Here is a 20,062-nt window from a genome sequence, read left to right as displayed (position 1 = left end):
CTGTGCACTTCCAGTTGTTTTTTGGGCTTTCTGTGGGCTAATAAAACATATTCAATTTGTTTAAATAAAAGCACTCGGGTACTTTTGATGGCCCTTTCAATGTGTTTGGGAATCTCTCTTTTACTCTTTCTGCGACTCTTTTCAACATTTTTTATTCAGTTTTGTACCGAACTGATGGGTCACCTTGCCACATTTATAAATAGTTTTTCAATCTAACAATGTAACAACCCACCACCGGAACCGTTCCTCAAACCCACTCTCACCTGCTCCAACGCCCCCTCCTCCCCCAACAACATCCTTCCCACCTGTGCCCGCAGTACCTTATGCAGGTGCACGGTTGTGATTACTTTGGTTCACCCTCAGCCCTATTCTGATTGAGGACTTAGTCGTCAGAGATGGCCTGAATGAATGAACGAATGAGGACACTTATAGAGCGCAGCTTTCACTCCAAAAGGAGCATCTTGGCGCTAAGTGGCGGGTGGACGAAGTGTCAAGGAGAATGGTCTCTGTTTGTACCGTAATCAGATGAGGGATAGAGCTGGGCTATCTGGGGCTGTGAAGATCCAAGTTTTAAATCTGTTCTTAAAGATAGTTTCTGACTATGTGCGTCTAAGAAGACTGGGCAAGTGTATCCCAAATATACAACAGTTGGGGACACAGTAAGCACGTTGGGGTGCCAACACTGGTTTCCACTATTTCCAGAAATTGTCTCCGTCCCTTTGCCACATTTGCTAATTGCTCTACCCCCAGGCGCCAGCACACCTTTTGCGTCCACATTTCAATTGTGGACATGTTAGTGGTTTTGTTGAAAGCTACTAATCCAATATTGTTTTCCCGGTGGTCATGTGCGATGGGGGGGAGGGGTGGAGGTATATTGCTTTGGACAGCACCCCATAAAACATACCCTTGGCCATTCCATTGATACATAGCCTGCCTGCTGTATCCTTTACAATCTGCAAAACATTCTCCCTTAATTGCTCCAAACCAGAGAATGTGTGAGTTGAAGGCTTTCTTTTTCCCATTTTCTTTAATCTCTCCATCATGCTCTTGATAACAAGTCTTCCTTCTACTATTTCTTTCTGTGTGTATTTTATATATACAATGTCTTTCCTACTATTTCTTTCTGTGTGTATTTTATATATATAAAATATACAATGTCTTTCCTACTATTTCTTTCTGTGTGTATTTTATATATACAATGTCTTTCCTACTATTTCTTTCTGTGGGTATTTTATGTATACAATCTCTTTCTGTGGAATTGTCTTTTACAGCTTCTCTATCTTTTAGTATCTTTTATTCATTCTTTTTGTGGGTATCTTTTTGCACTGTCTTCAGGCAGGAGGGTCGTCAACCGTTTCTTTTCATAGATGTCATTATTATTCTTTACCTCCTGTGAGTCAATTTTTTGTTCTTTCGTTCGGGTCTCATTTTACCCTGCACTAAAGTCCTTCTAACCATTTAACTTTCTATGTCTCAGTTTTACAGTTTACCTGTGAACCCCCACTCTTTATGTGTGTCTCTCTGTTTCGATTTCTATTTCTGTGGGTCTCTCTTTTAACACTTCTCTATTAATCTCTCATTAACAATTCTGAGTTCTGTTGTTCACCTTTCACCATTTGTCTAAGTGTAGCTCTTTTACCATCTTTTTCTTCAAGCCTCCCTTTCATCTATTTTTCATCAGTGGGTTTCTCTTTCCTCCTTCTCTGAGCTTTTTTACCATTTCTTTTTCATTGCATCATTTATAAATCTCTTACTGCAAGCTTCTCATGTATTATCTCCCTTTCTGTGGATCTCCTTTTTTTCAACATATTACTAACTGTCGGTGTCTTGGGGTCTCACATTTCCTCTTTCTACCTCCATCCGTTTCAACCATTGTCCCTTTGAATCTGGGGCTCTTTCACTCCCCCAAGGCTTGTCCATCTCCCCCTTCTCGCTCTGTTTTACAGGTCCCTCTTGCAGCATACTTCCCATTGTCTTTCATTCTCTTTTACTTGATCTCCCTGCCTCAGAGGCATTCTCTCAGCCTTTCTCAATTTGAGACACCCTCCACCAAGAGTCACCTCTCTATCAATTTATTTGTTTTTTAGATTACACCAATGGCACGCCCAAGAAAACAATCAATGGTCGATTGAGAAGGGGCGTTATTCATATGCTTAGAGTTACCCGGAGTCTTACACTTCCCCATGGAAAGAGAAGAGTACCAAGTGTGAAATGGAAGACAAAAGCTTTGTGGCCCTGCCTAGCCGCTAGCAGACGCAGACATGACCGTTCTTGACCTGGTCTTCGCCCACGCACAGCCCGGGTACATCCTGCGCTGAGGGAAAGCAAAGCCCTAGTTCCTCCTGCATCTCCGCTTCTCCAGGGTGTACCGCAGCAGGGTAGCCTAGGGGATGTAGTTCTTGGCTCCTTCCCGGGCAAATGTCCAGCAAACACCAAAAGTGACCCGTGCGGCATGAAGTGCAGAGGACACTAAGTAGTACCTATCTCCTCTTCCGCATCCCCACGTTTAAGGTCCACAGAAGCAAAGGAGCCTGGGAGATATAGTTCTAGGCTCTTACCCTGGCAAACGTAGAGCAGACACCAAAAGAACAGAGTAAAAGAGAGTGTGTCGGTGAGATCGGTCAGGGCCATGCTCATAGATGAGCCTATCTGAGGACGATGGGAATGGGGGAGCAATGTTGACGACTAATAATTCAACTCAATGTTACACCTTATTGCATTGATTTTCTCAATAAAACAGCTATTTATTACTGAATATTTTTCTATCAATTGAGGATGGAGGGACTGCTGTCATTGTTGGCCTGCCGGACCATGTAGAGTTACTTGTTTGATTTTACAGCGGCTATTTGTTTGCAATGAGAAGTTCTGGGATTTTTTTTCAGTGTGGTTAGATGTAAGGGTAGTTGCTATTTTGACAAACCTTAGCCTGTCTGCAGATATTTTAATTGCTTTTTGTTGTTGTGTTCCGGGGCGTGCTCTGTGTGGTGGGTTTTGTTTTTCTGGTTTTTGGGTTGGAAGGACCAAAAGATTCTCCAAGGTTCACTCTATATTTTAGTTCCTTTCTGCACACATTCTGAATTTCTCATTCATTGGTACCTGAGGGGCGAAGGAGTTCGGGAGGCCTCAAACATACTGATGTTTAATTTGACATTGCAGTCATGTAAGATTCAAATATGGAGATGTGAATATTTCATTGCAATGGGAGCTGTCCTGGAATTGTACTGGGCATAAGTTGCCTGACCTTTACTGAATGTTAAATGGCACAGACAGAAGAACTGCTTTTCTATTCATTACAGAAGCAATATCTTGCGGCGCCTGGCAGCACAGCTATGCATTTGATGAGCTCGCATGTACCAGTTTTTTTTTGTAATTTTTTTTTTTACAATTGGTAAGTCACTGCAGTTCATCATTCGCAATATATTCCATTTTCTTTACTCATAACAGCCAGGAGATCAGATTTTGCTTCTGTGTGTGAAATCTCCACCTGGACGTTCAGATAATATCTGCACCTTTTTTCTTGTGCTTTTACAGCCACTCTTTAGCCTTTGAAAATATTTTCTAGCTGCCACCCAACATTTATCAAAATGCCTGGATGAAATGTGGTTGACAAAAGCTTTGGCAGTGTGCAGGGTCACACGTCTGGGAGGAGTCTGGCCACGACATGCTCCAGGATCATCAACACCTATTTCAAATGAGAAATGGGTGATCAGGGAACCTAAAGTGCTAGCCAATAGGAATGGAAACCAGGGTTAATGATTATAGGCAATTTGTGACGAGGATTTGCTAGAAATTGCAGAATTTAATAGAAGATGAACCTGAAACAAGATGAGGACACTGATGAATATGTGACCAGACACACAGCCTGGTCCCACCCAAGATACACATATACCAAACTAAAAATGAAAAGAAACCATCAAACTTGCAGAAGAATAATTCCTAGTGACAATGCAGACAAGACAAGGACTCTTCCTCAAATGTAGTGAAAAAGCTCAGAGGCACCAGATTAAGAGTATGTGACAGGAAAGAAAAATACGAAGTATCTCAGAGCAGGTACTTTACACTAGGAATGGACTGGAGAGGAAATCAAAGGCAACGCCACCACCCTCCACACTTCCGACAACGTCAATCAAGCAGCCTCCCACCTATCCGACTGGATCACCACCAGCGCCGATGCCACTGCAAACAGCAAAGCTCTCAACAGCAGAAGAGCCAACAAACACACCAGCTGGTTCACCCCGAACTTAAGGCCGAGAAACGCAAATGCAAACCCCTCGAGATACAATGACGCACCAGCAGCGACTCAGACGGCCACACAGCCTTCAAAACGCCTCTCAAATCCTTACACCATGCCATCAAAGAAGCAAAGAAAGCAGCCATCACCTCCTGCCTCCAGTCCACTAACTGCACAAAGGGACCATTCACCATCATCAGAAAATTCTCCTCCCCAGATGCCGTTGAAAACACCATCCAGCCCTCCCAGTCCCTGTGCAACTCTCTCACCGACTTCTTCCACTCCAAGATCTCCAACATCTACAAAAACTTCGAACCCCAGCTGATGGGAGGAGTCCTTCCTGCTCCTCCACGCTCCACCCACTGACCCCATGCCGCACCTCCTGACTGACTGGACACCCCTCAGCAACACAACACATCCATCATGTCCTCCATCCACTCCGGAGCTCCTGCCGACCCCTGCTTCGATTGTGTCTTCAACCTCGTATACAAAGCAGTCGGACGCCCACTCACCAGCATCATCAATGCAGCTTTCAGCACTGCCATGTTTTCTGAAGCTTGGAAACACGCCAAGTCAAACCCCTGCCAAAGGGGAAGCAGCCTTTGCAATGTGGTTTTTACCATGTTGTCCTTCACCACACATTTTTTACCACTCATGTTTTTAGGACGCATATGCTTTTATAACATATGCGTTTGCCATGTATTTAAGGTGAAGATCGGTGGTGTGGGGGGGTCTCACCCCACAAATACATTGTTTATATATATAATTTTATATAAAAACAATGCATGATAAAGGAATACATTGTAGGAGCATATACGATCTAAAAGAAATGCGGGGTAAAAAATGGATGGTAAAGACATGCTGACTATTTCACATCGTTGTTCCGTCATACAACCCTCCTAAAGTTGCCAACAGCTGATTCATCTGACCTCATGCACTACTACCCCATCTCCCTCCTCCCCTTTCCGGCAAAGGAACTAGAGAAAAACGTCAACCGCCAACTCACAGACTACCTGGAGTCCAACCACCTGCTTGACCCCTCCCAATCCGGCTTCTGCCCGAACCACAGCACAGAAACAGCATAGCTGCTACCAACAACATCAATCAATCAATCAATCAGGAGTTTGTTAAAGCACGACTACTCACCCATAAGGGTCTCAAGGCGCTAGGGGTGGGGGGTGGGGGGTGCAGGTTCCATTCCATCAAGGAGGGGGTCTGTTGAAGAGCCAGGTTTTGAGGTTTCTTGCGAAGATGGGGAGCGATGTTGTCTGTCTGAGGTGGAGCGGAAGGGCGTTCCATGCTTTGGCCGCGAGGAAGGAGAAGGAGCGGCCTCCCGATCTGGTCTTTCTGGTGCAGGGACCACGGCGTAGGAAAGCTGGGCTGATCGTAGGGTCCTTTGGGGTGCGTGGAATTTGAGTCGGCTGTTCAGGTATGCTGGTCCGGTGCCGTGGAGGGCCTTGTGTGCGTGGGTGAGCATCTTAAAGGTGATTCTCGCCTCGACGGGGAGCCAGTGGAGTGTGCGCAGGTGCTGGGAGATGTGGCAGTGTTTTGGCAGGTTGAGGACCAGTCTTGCGGCGGCGTTATGGATGTTCTGTAGCTTGCGGATGAGGTTTTTGTTTATTCCGGCGTAGAGTGCGTTGCCGTAGTCGAGTCTGCTGGTGACCAGGGCGTGAGTGACTGTCTTTCGGTGTTCGAGGGGGATCCATTTGAAGGTCTTACGAAGGAGGCGGAGGGTGTGGAAGCAGGAAGATGAGACAGAGTTGATCTGGCGGTCCATTTTGAGCTCGGAGTCCAGGGTGATTCCCAGGTTGCGTGCGTGGTCTGTGGGGGTTGGCGGGTTTCCGAGGGCGGTGGGCCACCAGGTGTCGCTCAAGGCGTCGGGGTTTGGGCCCATGATGAGTACTTCTGTTTTGTTGGTGTTTAGTTGAAGGCAGCTGTTTTTCATCCATTTGGCGACGGCTTCCATGCCTTCTCGAAAGTTGCGTCTGGCGGTGTTGGGCTCGTTGGATAGGGAGAGGATGAGCTGGGTGTCTTCTGCATATGACACGATGTTGAGTCCGTAGGTTCTGACGATGGGGGCAAGTGGAGCCATGTAGACGTTGAAGAGAGTCGGGCTGAGGGAGGAGCCCTGGGAGACTCAGCAGGTGATCGGTGTGGGGTCCGAGAGGAAAGGGGGGAGTCTGACACGCTGCGTCCTGCCGGAGAGGAAGGAGCAGGTCCAGTCGAGGGCCTTGTCCTGGATTCCTGCATCGTAGAGTCTGCGTATTAGGGTGCAGTGGGAGACTGTGTCGAACGCCGCTGATAGGTCGAGGAGGATGAGGGCTACTGCTTCTCCTTTGTCCAGTAAGGTGCAGATGTCGTCTGTTGCGGCGAGGAGGGCGGTTTCCGTACTGTGGTTTTTTCTGAAGCCGGATTGGGAGGAGTCGAGGATGTTGTGTTCTTCAATGAATGTGGCGAGTTGGCTGTTGATGGCTTTCTCGATGACTTTCTCTGGGAACGGGAGCAGGGAGATGGGTCTGTAGTTTTTGAGGTCGGTGGGGTCCGCTGAGGGTTTCTTTAGGAGGGGGTTGACCTCGGCGTGTTTCCAGTCGTCGGGGAACGAGGCGGTCGCCAGGGAGCGGTTGATGGTTTGGCGGAGCATGGGTGCGATGGTGTTGGCGGCTCTGTTGAAGATGTGGTGGGGCAGGGGTCCGTGGGGGCCCCTGAGTGGATTGACTTCATTGTCTTCAGTGTGTCTTCGGTGGTGAGGGCTGTCCAGTCATCAATCGCTGGTTTTCGGGTGTCGGGGGTGGTTGGTGAGGGTTCAGTGTGTTGGTTGTCTTCGTCGAAGTTGTTGTAGATGCTCTTGATTTTGTGGTGGAAAAAGATGCTGAGTTTGTCGCAGAGGTCTTGTGAGGGAGGGATGTCGGTAGACTCGCTGGTGGGTTGGGCGAACTCCTTGATGATGCTGAAGAGTTCCTTGCTGTTGTGTGCGTGGGTGGAGATTCTGTCTTCAATCGCTTTTTTCCTCGTTTCTCGGATGAGTTGATGGTGGGCGTTGGTGGCGGCTCTGAAGTTGTTGTGGGCTTCTGTGGATTTGGTGTTTCTCCAGGACTTTTCAAGGCGGCGGCATGTGTGCCTGGACTCTCGAAGTTCGGTGGTAAACCATCTGGCTTTCTTGGCACGGGTATTGTTTTTCTTGAGGGGGGCTATGGTGTTGGTGCTGTCCGAGATCCATCTATGCAGGGTTCGGGCTGCGGTGTTGGGGTCGTCGTTTTCCGCGATGGTTGGGGTGGAGTTGTTGAGTGAGGAGGTGAGCTGGTCATCGGTAATTTTGGTCCAGTTTCTTTGTGGAAGCAGGTGCTGGTGTCTGTGGATGGTGGGTGTTCTGAAGGTGAAGTGGACGCTGGTCGGTCCATGGGAGTTTGGTGGTGTGGCTGAAGGTGATGGAGTTTCCTGTAGTGAAGAGGGGGTCGAGGGTGTGTCCTGCTGAGTGCGTGGGCTCGGTCACGATCTGGCGGAGACCAATGTTGTGGAGGTTGTCCAGGAGGGATGTGGTGTTGGGGTCCAGTTGATTGTCGAGGTGGAAGTTGAGGTCTCCCAGCAGGGTGTAGTTGGTGGATGCGATGGCCTGCGGGGAGATAATGTCCGTGATGGAGTTGGCGAAGGGTCCGCGGGGTCCAGGGGGTCGGTAGATGAGGGTTCCTCGGAGGGCGGCGGTGGGGCTGGCCAGTATCTTGAAGTGAAGGTGTTCCATCAGTTCTGTGGACTCGTCAGGGAGTGTGCTCAGGCGGAGGCTGGATTTGTGGACGATGGCGATTCCTCCTCCTGGGTGGATGGGGCGGTCCTTCCTGGAGATCTTGTATACTTGGGGGATGGCGATAGCGATGGCGATGTCCGGTCCCGAGGTGGTGTTGGTCCAGGTTTCGGTGAAGAATGCTACGTCTGGAGTGGTGCTGTCGAGGAGGTCCCAGATTTCTGTTGCGTGTTTGTGGAGGGATCGGACGTTGAGGAGGATGCATTGCAGGGTCTTAGGTTCGGTTGTGTTCTTGCGGGCGGGTTGTGCTGGATCCGTGTTCTTGGCGGTGCTGCAGGTGTGCCGGCAGCGGTGTTCGGTTGTGTTCTTGTGGGCGGGTTGTGCTGGATCCGTGTTCTTGGCGGTGCTGCAGGTGTGCCGGCAGCGGTGACAGCTGAAGGGTCCATGGGTGTCGGCTGGTGATGCTAGCTTGCAGTTGTTGTTGCAGCCTGGGTTGAGTGCGTGGAGTGCTGCTGGGTCGTAGCGTTGGCGGGGCGGAGGTCCAGGGTTCCTGGTGCTGGTTGCGGACGGGTCGCAGATGGGCGCAGACGTGCTTGCCTTTGACGCGCCTTCAGTGCACCAGCGGCGCACCAGCGGCGCGCGGCCGCGCAGTGGCCGCCATTAAGTAGGGGTCGGGGAAGGCTGGACAGCTAGGATGCGGGGAGGGGAGCTGGATTGGGCCGGTCGTGCTGGGGGGGGGAGGGGCCGCGGGGCAGCAGCGGCGGGGAAAGGTAAAGGGAGGAAAGAAGGGATAAAGAAAAAAGGGAAAATAAGCAGAGATAAGGCACAAAAGAGCAGAGAGCAGAAAAGAGCAGAAAGGTGAAAGATAGAAAGGGTAACAAAAACGAGTGAAAACGAGTGAAGGAGCAGAGGGAGAGAAAGGGAGAATGGGCAGAAATAAGGCGCAAAAGAGCAGAGGTGCAGAAAGGTGAAAGATAGAAAGGGGAGAAAAACGAGTGAAGGAGCAGAAAGAAAGAAAGGAGACAGAGGTCCACTGGACCACCAGGGATGAGGCGCAGGGAAACCTGCGGGTGGAGGAGGGCCTCGATCACCAACACTGAAGAGTGCAGGGGCAGGGGCACCTCACTTAATGGTGGAGCTGCGAGGGTGGGAGAGCAATTTCACTGACAATGAGTCAGTGGTCTTGCTCCACTGAGCAAGACCACCGACTCATCCTCGACTGAGGCAGATCATCAGCCCTGTACCTCCTCGACCTGTCAGCAGCCTTCAACACAATCTCCCACCAACTCCTCATCCAAAGACTCCACCCCATTATGAATTCACGGCAACGCCCTCAAGCAGCTATCCTCTTTTCTCACCGGACGCACCCAAAGAACCTGCCTCCTGCCATACACCTCTGACCCCAAGAGCATAATCTGTGGCTTACCCCAGGGCTCCTCACTCAGCCCAACACTGTTCAAAGTCTACATGACCCCTCTGGCCCCATCACCCAAAGCCATGGTCTCTGCATTGTCTCCTACGCCGACGACACCCAGCTCATACTCTCCTTCACCGAAAACACTGACTCCACCAACGTCGCCAACTGGGTGAAATCCAACTGCCTCCAGCTCAACAACAACAACAACAACAAAGGAGTTTATAAAGCGCCTGGTGACGCCATCACGGCGTGTCCCCGCGCTGTGGAAAGAAGTCGGGTGCAGGTAGGGATTTACAGGGAAAACAGGTGTGTTTTTAAGCTTTTCCTGAAATCAGTCTCCGAGTCCGCTAGTCTGAGCTCTATAGGGAGAGCATTCCATTCCCTGGCAGCCATGACCCGAAAAGAGCGTCCACCCATTCTGGCCTTCCTGATACGAGGTACCGTGAGCAAGCCAGTTCCCCTGGAGCGAAGAGTTCTATTGGGCTCATAGGGAATGGCTAAGTCATTCATATAGGGAGGAGCTTTTTGGGTGATGATCCGATGGCACATCAGTAATGCTTTAAAGAGAACTCTTTTTTTTATGGGTAGCCAGTGGAGGGTATCTAGAGCAGGTTTGGATGGAGCTCTCTTGGGAAGTCTAAGGACTAGACGTGCTGCTGTGTTCTGCAGGACTTGAAGTCTCCTGATATTATTTTGCGATGTTCCAAGCAGAAGCACATTCCCATAGTCTATTCTTGAAGTCACGAGCGCCTGTGTCATAGTGCGCCTCGCTTCAAGAGGGAGGAGATCCAAGGTACGGTTAAGGGTTTTCAAGACCCCATAGCATTTACCGACCACCCTGTTCACGTGGCAGTCGTAGGAGAGTTTAGGGTCAACCCAAATTCCCAGATTTTTGGCTGCTTCACAGGGGGTGGGTAGCGGCCCCAGACATGAAGGCCACCACTCCTTGGTCCAGCTCGTATCCCTACCTCCCATAACAAGAACCTCTGTTTTCGAGCCATTAAGCTTCAAGCAGTGTTGGGTCATCCAACCTGCCAGAGCCTGCATGCAGGATTTAAAGTTGTCTGGAGAAACAGAGGGGGCTTGGGATAGGGAGATGAGAAGTTGAGTATCGTCGGCATATGAAACTAATTCAATGCCGAACGATTGAACCACTTCAGCCAGAGGGGCCATATACAGGTTGAACAGGGTAGGGCTCAGGGCAGAGCCCTGAGGCACCCCCTGTTCCAAGGCAATGCTGTCAGAGAGAAAAGCGCCTCTCTGAACCTGAAAGCAGCGGTTGGTAAGAAAAGCCTTCAGCCAGCCCAATGCTTCCTGGGTGACCCCGGCTTTGTTCAGACACTGTAGCAAGATGGAGTGTGCTACAGTGTCGAACGCCGCACTCAGGTCCAGCATTATAAGTGCCATGGTCTGTCCTGCATCTACACCTGCTCGTAGGGTTTCTGTCGCTCTCAGTAGGGCGGTTTCGGTAGAATAACCTGACCTGAATCCTGATTGGGAGCTGTGAAATGCACCATTAGATTCAAGATGGGCCATAAGTTGGCTATTAGCTATTTTCTCGGCCACCTTCGCTAAATAGGGTAGCAGCGAGATGGGCCGGAGGTTTTCCAGAGTGTCCTGACTGATGTTGGGTTTTTTCTTTATCGGCAGCACAATAGCTTTTTTCCATTCCATAGGGAGGGTGGCCGTAGAGAAAGAGAGTTGGAGGATGTGCCTGAAGTGATACTCAAGGACTTCCAGAGTGGCTGTCAGTATCCTGGGGGGGGCAGGGTCCCGGGGAGAACCAGACTTAATGCTCCTACAGATGCTGGTTAGAGCAGTAATGTGAGGAACAGAGAAACTGGTCAGGCATTTTTTAATATGGATAAGCTCCAGATTTTCAGTAAAGTCAGATCCTGATGGTAGGTCAGTGGAGAAGTTAGAGTAGATGGTAGTGATCTTATTAGCAAAGTATTTGGCAATATCATTGCATTTCGCCACCGAGTCATTAAGGGCATTGCTCTCGTTGGTAACTACCGAGATTTCCTTAAAAATTTTAAAAAGCTCCTTAGAGGAGTTTTCTGCTTCACCTATACGGGTCTTGTAGTGTAGGGCTTTAGCGGAACGAATCAATTTATAGTATTTCGCTTGCTCTTTTTTATAGTGGTCTTTAGCAGTGGGGCAGAAATTGACACGCCAATCTCGTTCCAGTTTTTTACAGGCGGTTTTAGCATCTTGAAGTTCAGATGTAAACCATGGGGATGGTTTCCTCAATTTCTTGTTGGTCACTGATCTCCGGATGGGAGCAGTTTCATCAAGGACCGTACGGATGGTATTTTTTAGACAAGTATAGGCGGTCTCACAGTCGGAGCCTTTAGGGGGTCCCGCCAGTTCGAGCTTATCAGCAAACGTCTTAGGGTTAAAAATTTTCCATTTGCGACAGCGATAGGTCTGCAAGTTTTCATTCTTGACTGCAGTTTCAGTTGCTGATATGTGTAAGGGAATCACAAAATGGTCGGACCATGGCACGGGAATAGGAGGAAGCACTATCACTCCGTTCCAGTTGCCAAAAACTGGGTCGAGCAGGTGACCCTGTCTATGAGTGGGGCTTTGATGTTTAAGATCTAGCTGCAGAGAAAGTAGTTCTGCTTGTATGCTGATGGCGTCTTTGTCCCCAGCATCATCAAAGTGTATATTCATATCACCTAGCACCAAGAGTTTAGATTTCCTTAATGAAAGATGGGCTGTGGCCTCAATGAGGCTGCACGTAAAATCAAATAGTCTTCCCGGGGGTCTGTATAGAAGAATGCCAGATAGAGAGTATTTAGGACTCACTATAATAGTGAAAGATCCAGCTTCGCAGTGATCAATATTCACCGGCGATAAAGAGCATTCCAAGGGGGCTCTGACGGCGATGGCTATTCCGCCTCCCCTACCATCCTGCCTATCAAGCCTGGCGAGGGAGTATCCTGGAGGCATCGCCTCGATGATATCAGGATCAGAGTGCTCACCAAGCCAGGTTTCGGTCAGAAATAGGATCTCAAGAGCTTCATCCTCAAGGAGGTGATATATTTGGATGTTATGTTTGCTTAGAGATCGACAGTTCAGTAGTGCAGCTTTTAAAACACTTTTGTGGAGGGTGTCAGAAGAGCCGGTGCTCGGAGTAAAACGACACACTAAACAATCGTGTACTGATAGCGCTTCCATAGAGTGTAAACAAGATGGCAAAGGGGCAGGGCGTAGACTGAGCAAGGTAAGTTTATCATACCGTAATGGAGGGGGCTGTGGTAGACCAGGGTTTCTAGCCCCGCGCCCCGTCCGGCCGCGGACGGGCGCAGACGGGCTTGACTTTGGCTCGACTTCGGCGCGCTTCCGGCGCGCTTCCGGCGCGCCCGCTGCACGCGTCCGCTGCGCGGTCGCTGACCAATACACATTTATAGGCTGTAGGGGCAACTAGAGCGCTGACCATCCGCCCGAGCCCGGAAGTGCTAGGCTCCTCCTCACCCTCCGCAAACAAACGCCCAGAAATGGACGCGGCGGACCGGGGCGGGAGTCGGCAGATAGGTGAGTAAATTTACAGTCCAACAGAACAGTTTTAAGCAATTTTAAAAAAGGCTAGTGCCTAAGCATTAAAAGACGCTGTAATCATCGCTAAACAGGGTGAGCTGTGAAATTTGCCAGCGCGAGCGGAAAGAGCCTGCCACTGCCACCGGCAAGACTCCCTTCCACAGCGCGACTGAGGAAACACGTTGTTTATATGCAATTAGCCTACAGCGCAACTAGAGCGCTGACCATCCGCCCGAGCCCGGAAGTGCTAGGCTCCTCCTCACCCTCCGCAAACAAACGCCCAGAAATGGACGCGGCGGACCGGGGCGGGAGTCGGCAGATAGGTGAGTAAATTTACAGTCCAACAGAACAGTTTTAAGCAATTTTAAAAAAGGCTAGTGCCTAAGCATTAAAAGACGCTGTAATCATCGCTAAACAGGGTGAGCTGTGAAATTTGCCAGCGCGAGCGGAAAGAGCCTGCCACTGCCACCGGCAAGACTCCCTTCCACAGCGCGACTGAGGAAACACGTTGTTTATATGCAATTAGCCTACAGCGCAACTAGAGCGCTGACCATCCGCCCGAGCCCGGAAGTGCTAGGCTCCTCCTCACCCTCCGCAAACAAACGCCCAGAAATGGACGCGGCGGACCGGGGCGGGAGTCGGCAGATAGGTGAGTAAATTTACAGTCCAACAGAACAGTTTTAAGCAATTTTAAAAAAGGCTAGTGCCTAAGCATTAAAAGACGCTGTAATCATCGCTAAACAGGGTGAGCTGTGAAATTTGCCAGCGCGAGCGGAAAGAGCCTGCCACACCGACAAGACTGAAGTTCTCCTCTTCAGAAGACCCCCCTCACCGTGGGATGACTCCTGTTGGCCCTCAGACCTCCCCCAAACACACACCACCCACGCCCGCAACCTCAGAATTCGACAGTGAACTCTCCATGAAATGCCAGGTCAACTCTACAGCCTCCTCCTGCTTCAACACTCTCAGAATGCTCCCGAAGGTTTTCAGATGGATCCCTACCAACACCATGACAACAGTCACCCACGCCTGCATCACTAGTCAACTCGACTACAGGAACACTCTTTATGCCAGTACCTCCACTCACTGCCTCAATCGGCTCCAAACCATCCAAAACGCAGAAGCAAGAATCATCATTGACTTGCCCAAACAAGCCCACAACACCCACCCCCCACCTCCATAGCCTGCACTGGCTACCCGTAAAGAAGAGATGCAACTTCAAATTGCTCATGCACACCTACAGAGCTCTCCACAATGCCAGACCGGAATACCTCAACAACAGCCTGATCTTTCGTCAGCCCACCAGACACTTTCAGTCTGCCACCCTCTCCCTCGCCACCGTCCCACGCGTCCATCGTGCTCAAACCGGAGTTCGCACATTCTCCCACCATGCAGCCACAGCCTGGGACCACCTCCCCACCCACCTCTGAACATCACCATCCCTCGCCAAGTTCAGAAGCAGACTCAAGACCTGGCTGTTTGAACAGACCCTACTCATGCTAGCACCTGGATACTCCTCGGGGTGATAAGCGCGCTATACGAATAAGCATTTGATTAATTGATTGAAGTCTTTCACCACGAAAGGAAAGAACAGAGAATCTAAATCTAGTACCAGGAAAGGTGCAGACTAAGGAAACAAAGTCTCATAACAGGAAAAGACAGCACAAATAATCAAAGTCTTACACCAGGAAGGAACATGCAACAGCTGAGATTAAAGTAGCTGTCGCCGCAACAAAACCCCTACAAGGAGAATTCAGTCACATACATGGACAGAAAAATTAAGTTTCACAAGAGATAAATCCATGAGTCGAATGGAAATGGAAAACAACAACTGGACCAATCTATAGACAAGGTCAAGGACAGGTAGATGAGGAAACACAGAGGGGAACAAGCAAATACAAACAGAGTTCAGTACAACAAGAGTCAAGCAACAGCATACCGAGCAGAGTTGGGACGTGCAGCATCCAAACAACCAGTGCAGTTGAGAAGCGTTTGTCTGTTGCTTCTGGACTCTCTGTGCTGACTAAGAAAAATGGCCTCAGGACACAAGGAGTGCACTGCGCATTCCCAAACCAAAATGTCCAACATCACAGAACGCATGTGCGTGCAACAACACTTGTTCACTCCCCTATTTAGTTTGTTAGCCTCATCAAGGGATATTCTTTGAAGAATGGATGGAGAGAACCCCGCAGCGCTTCTCAGGGCGGGAGGTTGTTCAAATGACGCTCTTAACAATGCTAACCTTGCAGCAGTTATTCTGAGTTGGCTCATTGCAGACAGGGAGCTCCTGTCTGGGAGAGACTTGCAACAAAAACTGTAACATTGACCTGCACTGCCTGGATAAACTATGACCCTATATCTTTCTAACTAGGGCACCTGTGAAAATAGCCACAGACATGAAAAATCTCACAACTTTCTTAGACTCTACACTGGACAGGCTGTCACAATCAACCGTTACACAAAAGAAAACGCTTAGACACACCTTTTCACATGTTGGATTTCCTCAAAAGGTAAAAGCAGCAACATCATTCCTCCTCTCAAAACTTGACTATGCAAATAGATTATACCACAGCACTCCACTCTTATCTGTCAGAGGCTTCGAAGAATCCAAAACTCAGCAGCAAGGCTAGTTCTAAATGTAAATATACAAACCCACATTTCTCCTGTTCCGAAGGCTCCACACTGGCTCCCAGCAGCAAAAAAATTCTCCTTCAAACTACTTTGCATCACTCACATAACCATTTAGAACAAAGAATTAAAATCAATTCAAGCAAAAATGACAAAACATTCTCAATCCAGGAACTTACGTTCCGAACTTGGATTGTGCTTAATAATTCCTGTTTATAGGAAGAAAAGGTTGATGGCACAAGTTTCTCAGTTCAAGTGGCACACCTTTGGCATTCCCTACCTGCACAGATAGAGCCACAAGGAATCATTTAGAGTTCAGAAGGATGGTTAAGACCTAGATATTTCCAACGTCATCCAAAGAAATGCTAAATCAGCAGAATTCCTTCACAAACAACCCCCAATATTAGCTAGAACCACATCCCCCTAGAAGCTCAACCTCCATGCATCTTTCTCATACACATAACGATATGGTCAATGCAAAACCCAATGATTGCCGACACATCAAAATCTGAACAGACAAATCTAACAACACACCATCCAAACATATAAAATAACTCAGTACCCTATATTTATAAAAAAAACAAATAAAAAATCAGAGAATTTAAATAATGTCCAAAATCTATGTGTAAAAAAAAGATCAGACTGTAGCACCATCATCAAGAGACAAAAGGAACCCAGGACTAAACAGCGTATATCACCAGTCTGCAGGTAATCAACTTTCAACCTTTCCTTCTACTGTTTATACTGCCTCAGACTGTGCCCTACCTCAACATTACAAAAACCCTGGATGAAAAGATCCTCATTAATAGCAGGGTATTTTTCTGTCCCCTGCCTTCCTATTCAAATTATACTCTCCTTACAAAATGTATGCTCCAACAACCGTAAGTAGGTTGTGCTTTCTATGTAGACAGTCGTGCAAGGGAGAATCAGCCCAGCAAGTTCTCCGATGAGCGGGGAAACTTGCCAGGTTGATCCTTCATTGCGCGGTCAATTTATGGTCATTGGGGTTAATTTTTCCCTTGCTCCCAATCCTGTTAAGGCCTTCATTTGTTGCCTCGTACGAAGCACGCCTCTCCCCTATTCTCTAGGGGCTGCCACTTCAAAGTGCTCATTACTTACCACTGCAGCGGGCACACACCTCGCTGAATATTCTCCTCAAGGACGCCTCGACCCTTTACTGCTGGTCCCAGGCAGTCTCCCGGTGCATTACGCGCATTATTCTTCATGAACCATGTCTCCCTATTGCTCATGCAGTGTTTTCGTAGTTGTGTGTGCATTGTGACTTGAGGCATGTTCTATCGGGCTCCAAATTTGACCCAGTCCAGAAGATGATCCGGTATTTCCAATAGGGTTGAAATGTTGGCGACTTGCATACAGCCCATTCCACTTCATATTATAAATGACAGGCCGTGCTGTTCTTTACTGCTTTGATACGCACACTGATTACTTCCATTTTACATGTGTATCACACCTCGGAGAGAAACTAGCACATTTGTCACAAGCATCCACATCTCAGTTTAGTAGAAATGTTTTCTTGTTTTTCTGAATTTTATTTGAACAATAAAGTACCATTTGACTTTTTATATAGTTTGTTTGAATTACTCCATTAAGGACCACTGTTGATGAACTAATAAAGCATTTCAACATCACGTCAGGGGTAGTAAGTGCCTTAAACATTCAATCACTATACAATACGACAAGCCTAATACAAGATCTTGCTTCATGTGCTGTAGAAATAAACCATTATGTGGACTTGAAATAGTTATTTGTACCCAAACGGCAAGCAATTTGCACCACCCTCCTTAGGAAAAGCATAAGCCACAGAAAGTACTGACCCAAGGACTTCTCTGAACTATCCACTGACCATGACTGATGCCCAGATATTGCTCTGCTCCCTCAGGCCTCTCACACGCACTCCTTCACTTACCTCTACCCAGAGCCCAGATAATGATGGCACAGTCTGTAGATCCACTGGCGATAAACTTCTCTTGGGGGTCACCACCAAACTCTGCAGCTGGAGAGAACACAGTGCAGTTAGGGGCCGTAGGGCACGGCATTGGATAGGTACCTGGCTGGTGTCCGAGAGCTGGCTGTGGGAGATGGTACATGGGCACTGCTTCCTGAAAGTGGTGTATTGTGGGTGGGGCTGCATGACTTCCGGCTGTGATACTTGATTTAGGAACTCTGAGGGGGACAATGTAGGATATCAAAAGCGAGGAATGGTGCGGGACTGCTGGCTCTTCAGATAGTGCAGGAGCAATGGCTGTAAGGAACATTGCATGAGCTCAGGTTTTGGAAGGCGGTGCTTGATGTGAATGACGGTGCAGGACCGCTGGCTATGGGGATGATGTTGCTTGTTTAGAATGGTGCTGAGTCCCTGGGTGTAGTAAATGCCCCAAGATAGCACTGGAGAACTAGCCTAGATGAAACAGAGTTCTGACTCTTACCAATTCTAGCTGTGTGCGTCGGTGATATCACCGCTAGACAGGTCACACCTCCCTGGTGGCCCGCCAGGTTCTTCTCCTCGGTCCCAGTCGTCACATCCCAGACCTTCACTGTGGTGTCCCGGCTTCAGTCCAGTAGGGAAAGAGGAAAAAGAAAACAGAGTGACCACTAATGAGGACCAACATGCAAAGGTCTGCTTGTGTATTCCCACTTGGTTAGACAAGAGAACCATAGAAGGAGTGTTAATTAGTGTTCCAAATATGCAGCTTTTTTGTTAATACGCAAGAGAGTGGGCTTGACACGGATAACGCGAGAAGGCCTTTCTGCAGGCAAATTTCTGAAGGCAAATTTAATTTTACATCAAGAAAAGGAAGCTATAATTTTGCATTTTATCTTTTCTTTATTCTGTCAGCAAGTGCTCATTACTCATCACCCAATCAGCTATCACCAGAGTTATCAATACTTCTCGCAGCCACAGTCATTCCTCCTTGCTGTTCTACCAGTTGTGTTTTTCTTTTTTCACACTCGTAATGGGTTAGCGGCTATAATGCATATTTGGGGAGCGTTGAGTCCGCAATTCTGTTTCCTTATTTTACCAAAGTCAGCAGGTCTCCTGCTCATCAATGTCCATATGCGCTTGGGTGACCAGTCTGCGGTGCGCGGGGCCTACATCTCACGCAGATCTTTAAGTTTTTTTACAGGGGCTACTTTTGCAGTGTGGTTTACATGGGTGGGATGGACTCCCTTTGCATGAGCCCTTGGTGCATTTAATACACAGACATTTCCATTCAGACAGAATATTATTAGATATTTTGTAATGTGTCCCAGAATACTTGGTAGGGAATAACAGCGGAAGAAAATGATCCACTGGAGGGCACTTCTGTCACATCACAGAAGCAGAAAGGCTCCCAAATGTTTTTTAAATTTTTTATAAGCTATTAGAAATGTGACAGTAAGACTGGTCTATGACTAACATTCTGGGAAAGGCCTTGGAAAATCATCTCAGAGCTTCGAGAAAACAGCTCCTACGTCTTAGGGTGAAGCTCTACTGAGATCAACAGAGCAAGCAGAATGGTGGATTCCCAAAATAGGTTAGAAGGGTGACAGGAGGAAGAGTTTTAGGGGAAAAGTATTCTTAACAAATATAAAGTATTTCATAGGACGTAAAATGTCCATAAATGATTGGGAAGGGTTGACACACAAACAGCATGTGAAAAACAAGCTTTCAAACTACTGACACTATACTTCACAAGCAAAGAAGGTATGAAGTCCACTCCATCTCTGAAGGTGCAAATGATGCTTTGGTAAAAAAATTGTACCTATTTGTTTTTTATCTTTTACAAAACTCTCCCTTCAACATCTCCTGGAGTAGTAAGCATTATACAAATCCAATTACAATTGAAAGCACACACTTCAGAGCTCAACTGTTCTCTTTGCACTACCACTCAAAAAGAATGCACCTTTGTCATCACCAAGATTTGAGTGACTTGATCAATTAAAACCAGTACCTGCTTTCAAGCACCCTTTATTTACATTTGCAGATTAACTCCTAGCAGAGATTTGTATTTCTTTCAAGCAAGCTGCTGCACCCTGCCAGTTAACTGTCTGCCCTGCTTCCGTTTCACAGCACATGACACTCCTTGAATGACACTCCAGCTGAAGCATATTAACTATCAGAATTAATCGTCCCAGGAGGGTTGTCTTTTTCCAGAAAGTACGGAAATGGCTATTTAAATATGTTTGCGAGTGCTTTCACTGCAGAAACCATATTCATCACACGAAGGGTCGTGCGATTGCACTTTATAAATATAATATTTGGCAGAATTATGTCTCAATGAGAGCAAGGAATACAAAAAAATTAAAGTTAATAGAAATAAATCTTAGAGATAATCTGCAAACTTGTATTTAAAAGGAAATATAAATATTAGCCCCAGATGTCAATAAGCCTTTCCAGTACAAAGGTTTTTTTATAGACCACAATAAAAAAAACGAAAATGTGAAATCACTTCTAAATACAAGAGCCCTTTACAATAGGCATTATAAAAGTATTTGTGTAGAC

General features: G+C 47.8%; 1 protein-coding gene across 1 annotated transcript in view; it reads right to left on the bottom strand.

The window, feature by feature from the left end:
• The window catches only part of LOC147706411 (uncharacterized), a 147,789-nt gene that overhangs the window by 18,221 nt on the left and 109,506 nt on the right, over positions 1-20,062 (bottom strand). Inside the window, exons 7-8 of the mRNA XM_086932911.1 lie at positions 18,006-18,127; positions 17,486-17,572 (exon numbers count right to left, since the gene is read on the bottom strand). Of these exons, the coding sequence (XP_086789037.1) occupies positions 17,486-17,572; positions 18,006-18,127 (209 nt within the window). The remainder of the gene's footprint in view (positions 1-17,485; positions 17,573-18,005; positions 18,128-20,062) is intronic.

This window comes from Lissotriton vulgaris, chromosome 7 (genome assembly GCF_964263255.1).
Source record: "Lissotriton vulgaris chromosome 7, aLisVul1.2, whole genome shotgun sequence".
In the NCBI taxonomy this organism is placed as follows: Eukaryota; Metazoa; Chordata; class Amphibia; order Caudata; family Salamandridae; genus Lissotriton; species Lissotriton vulgaris.
This window is presented reverse-complemented; position numbering and strand designations above follow the sequence as displayed.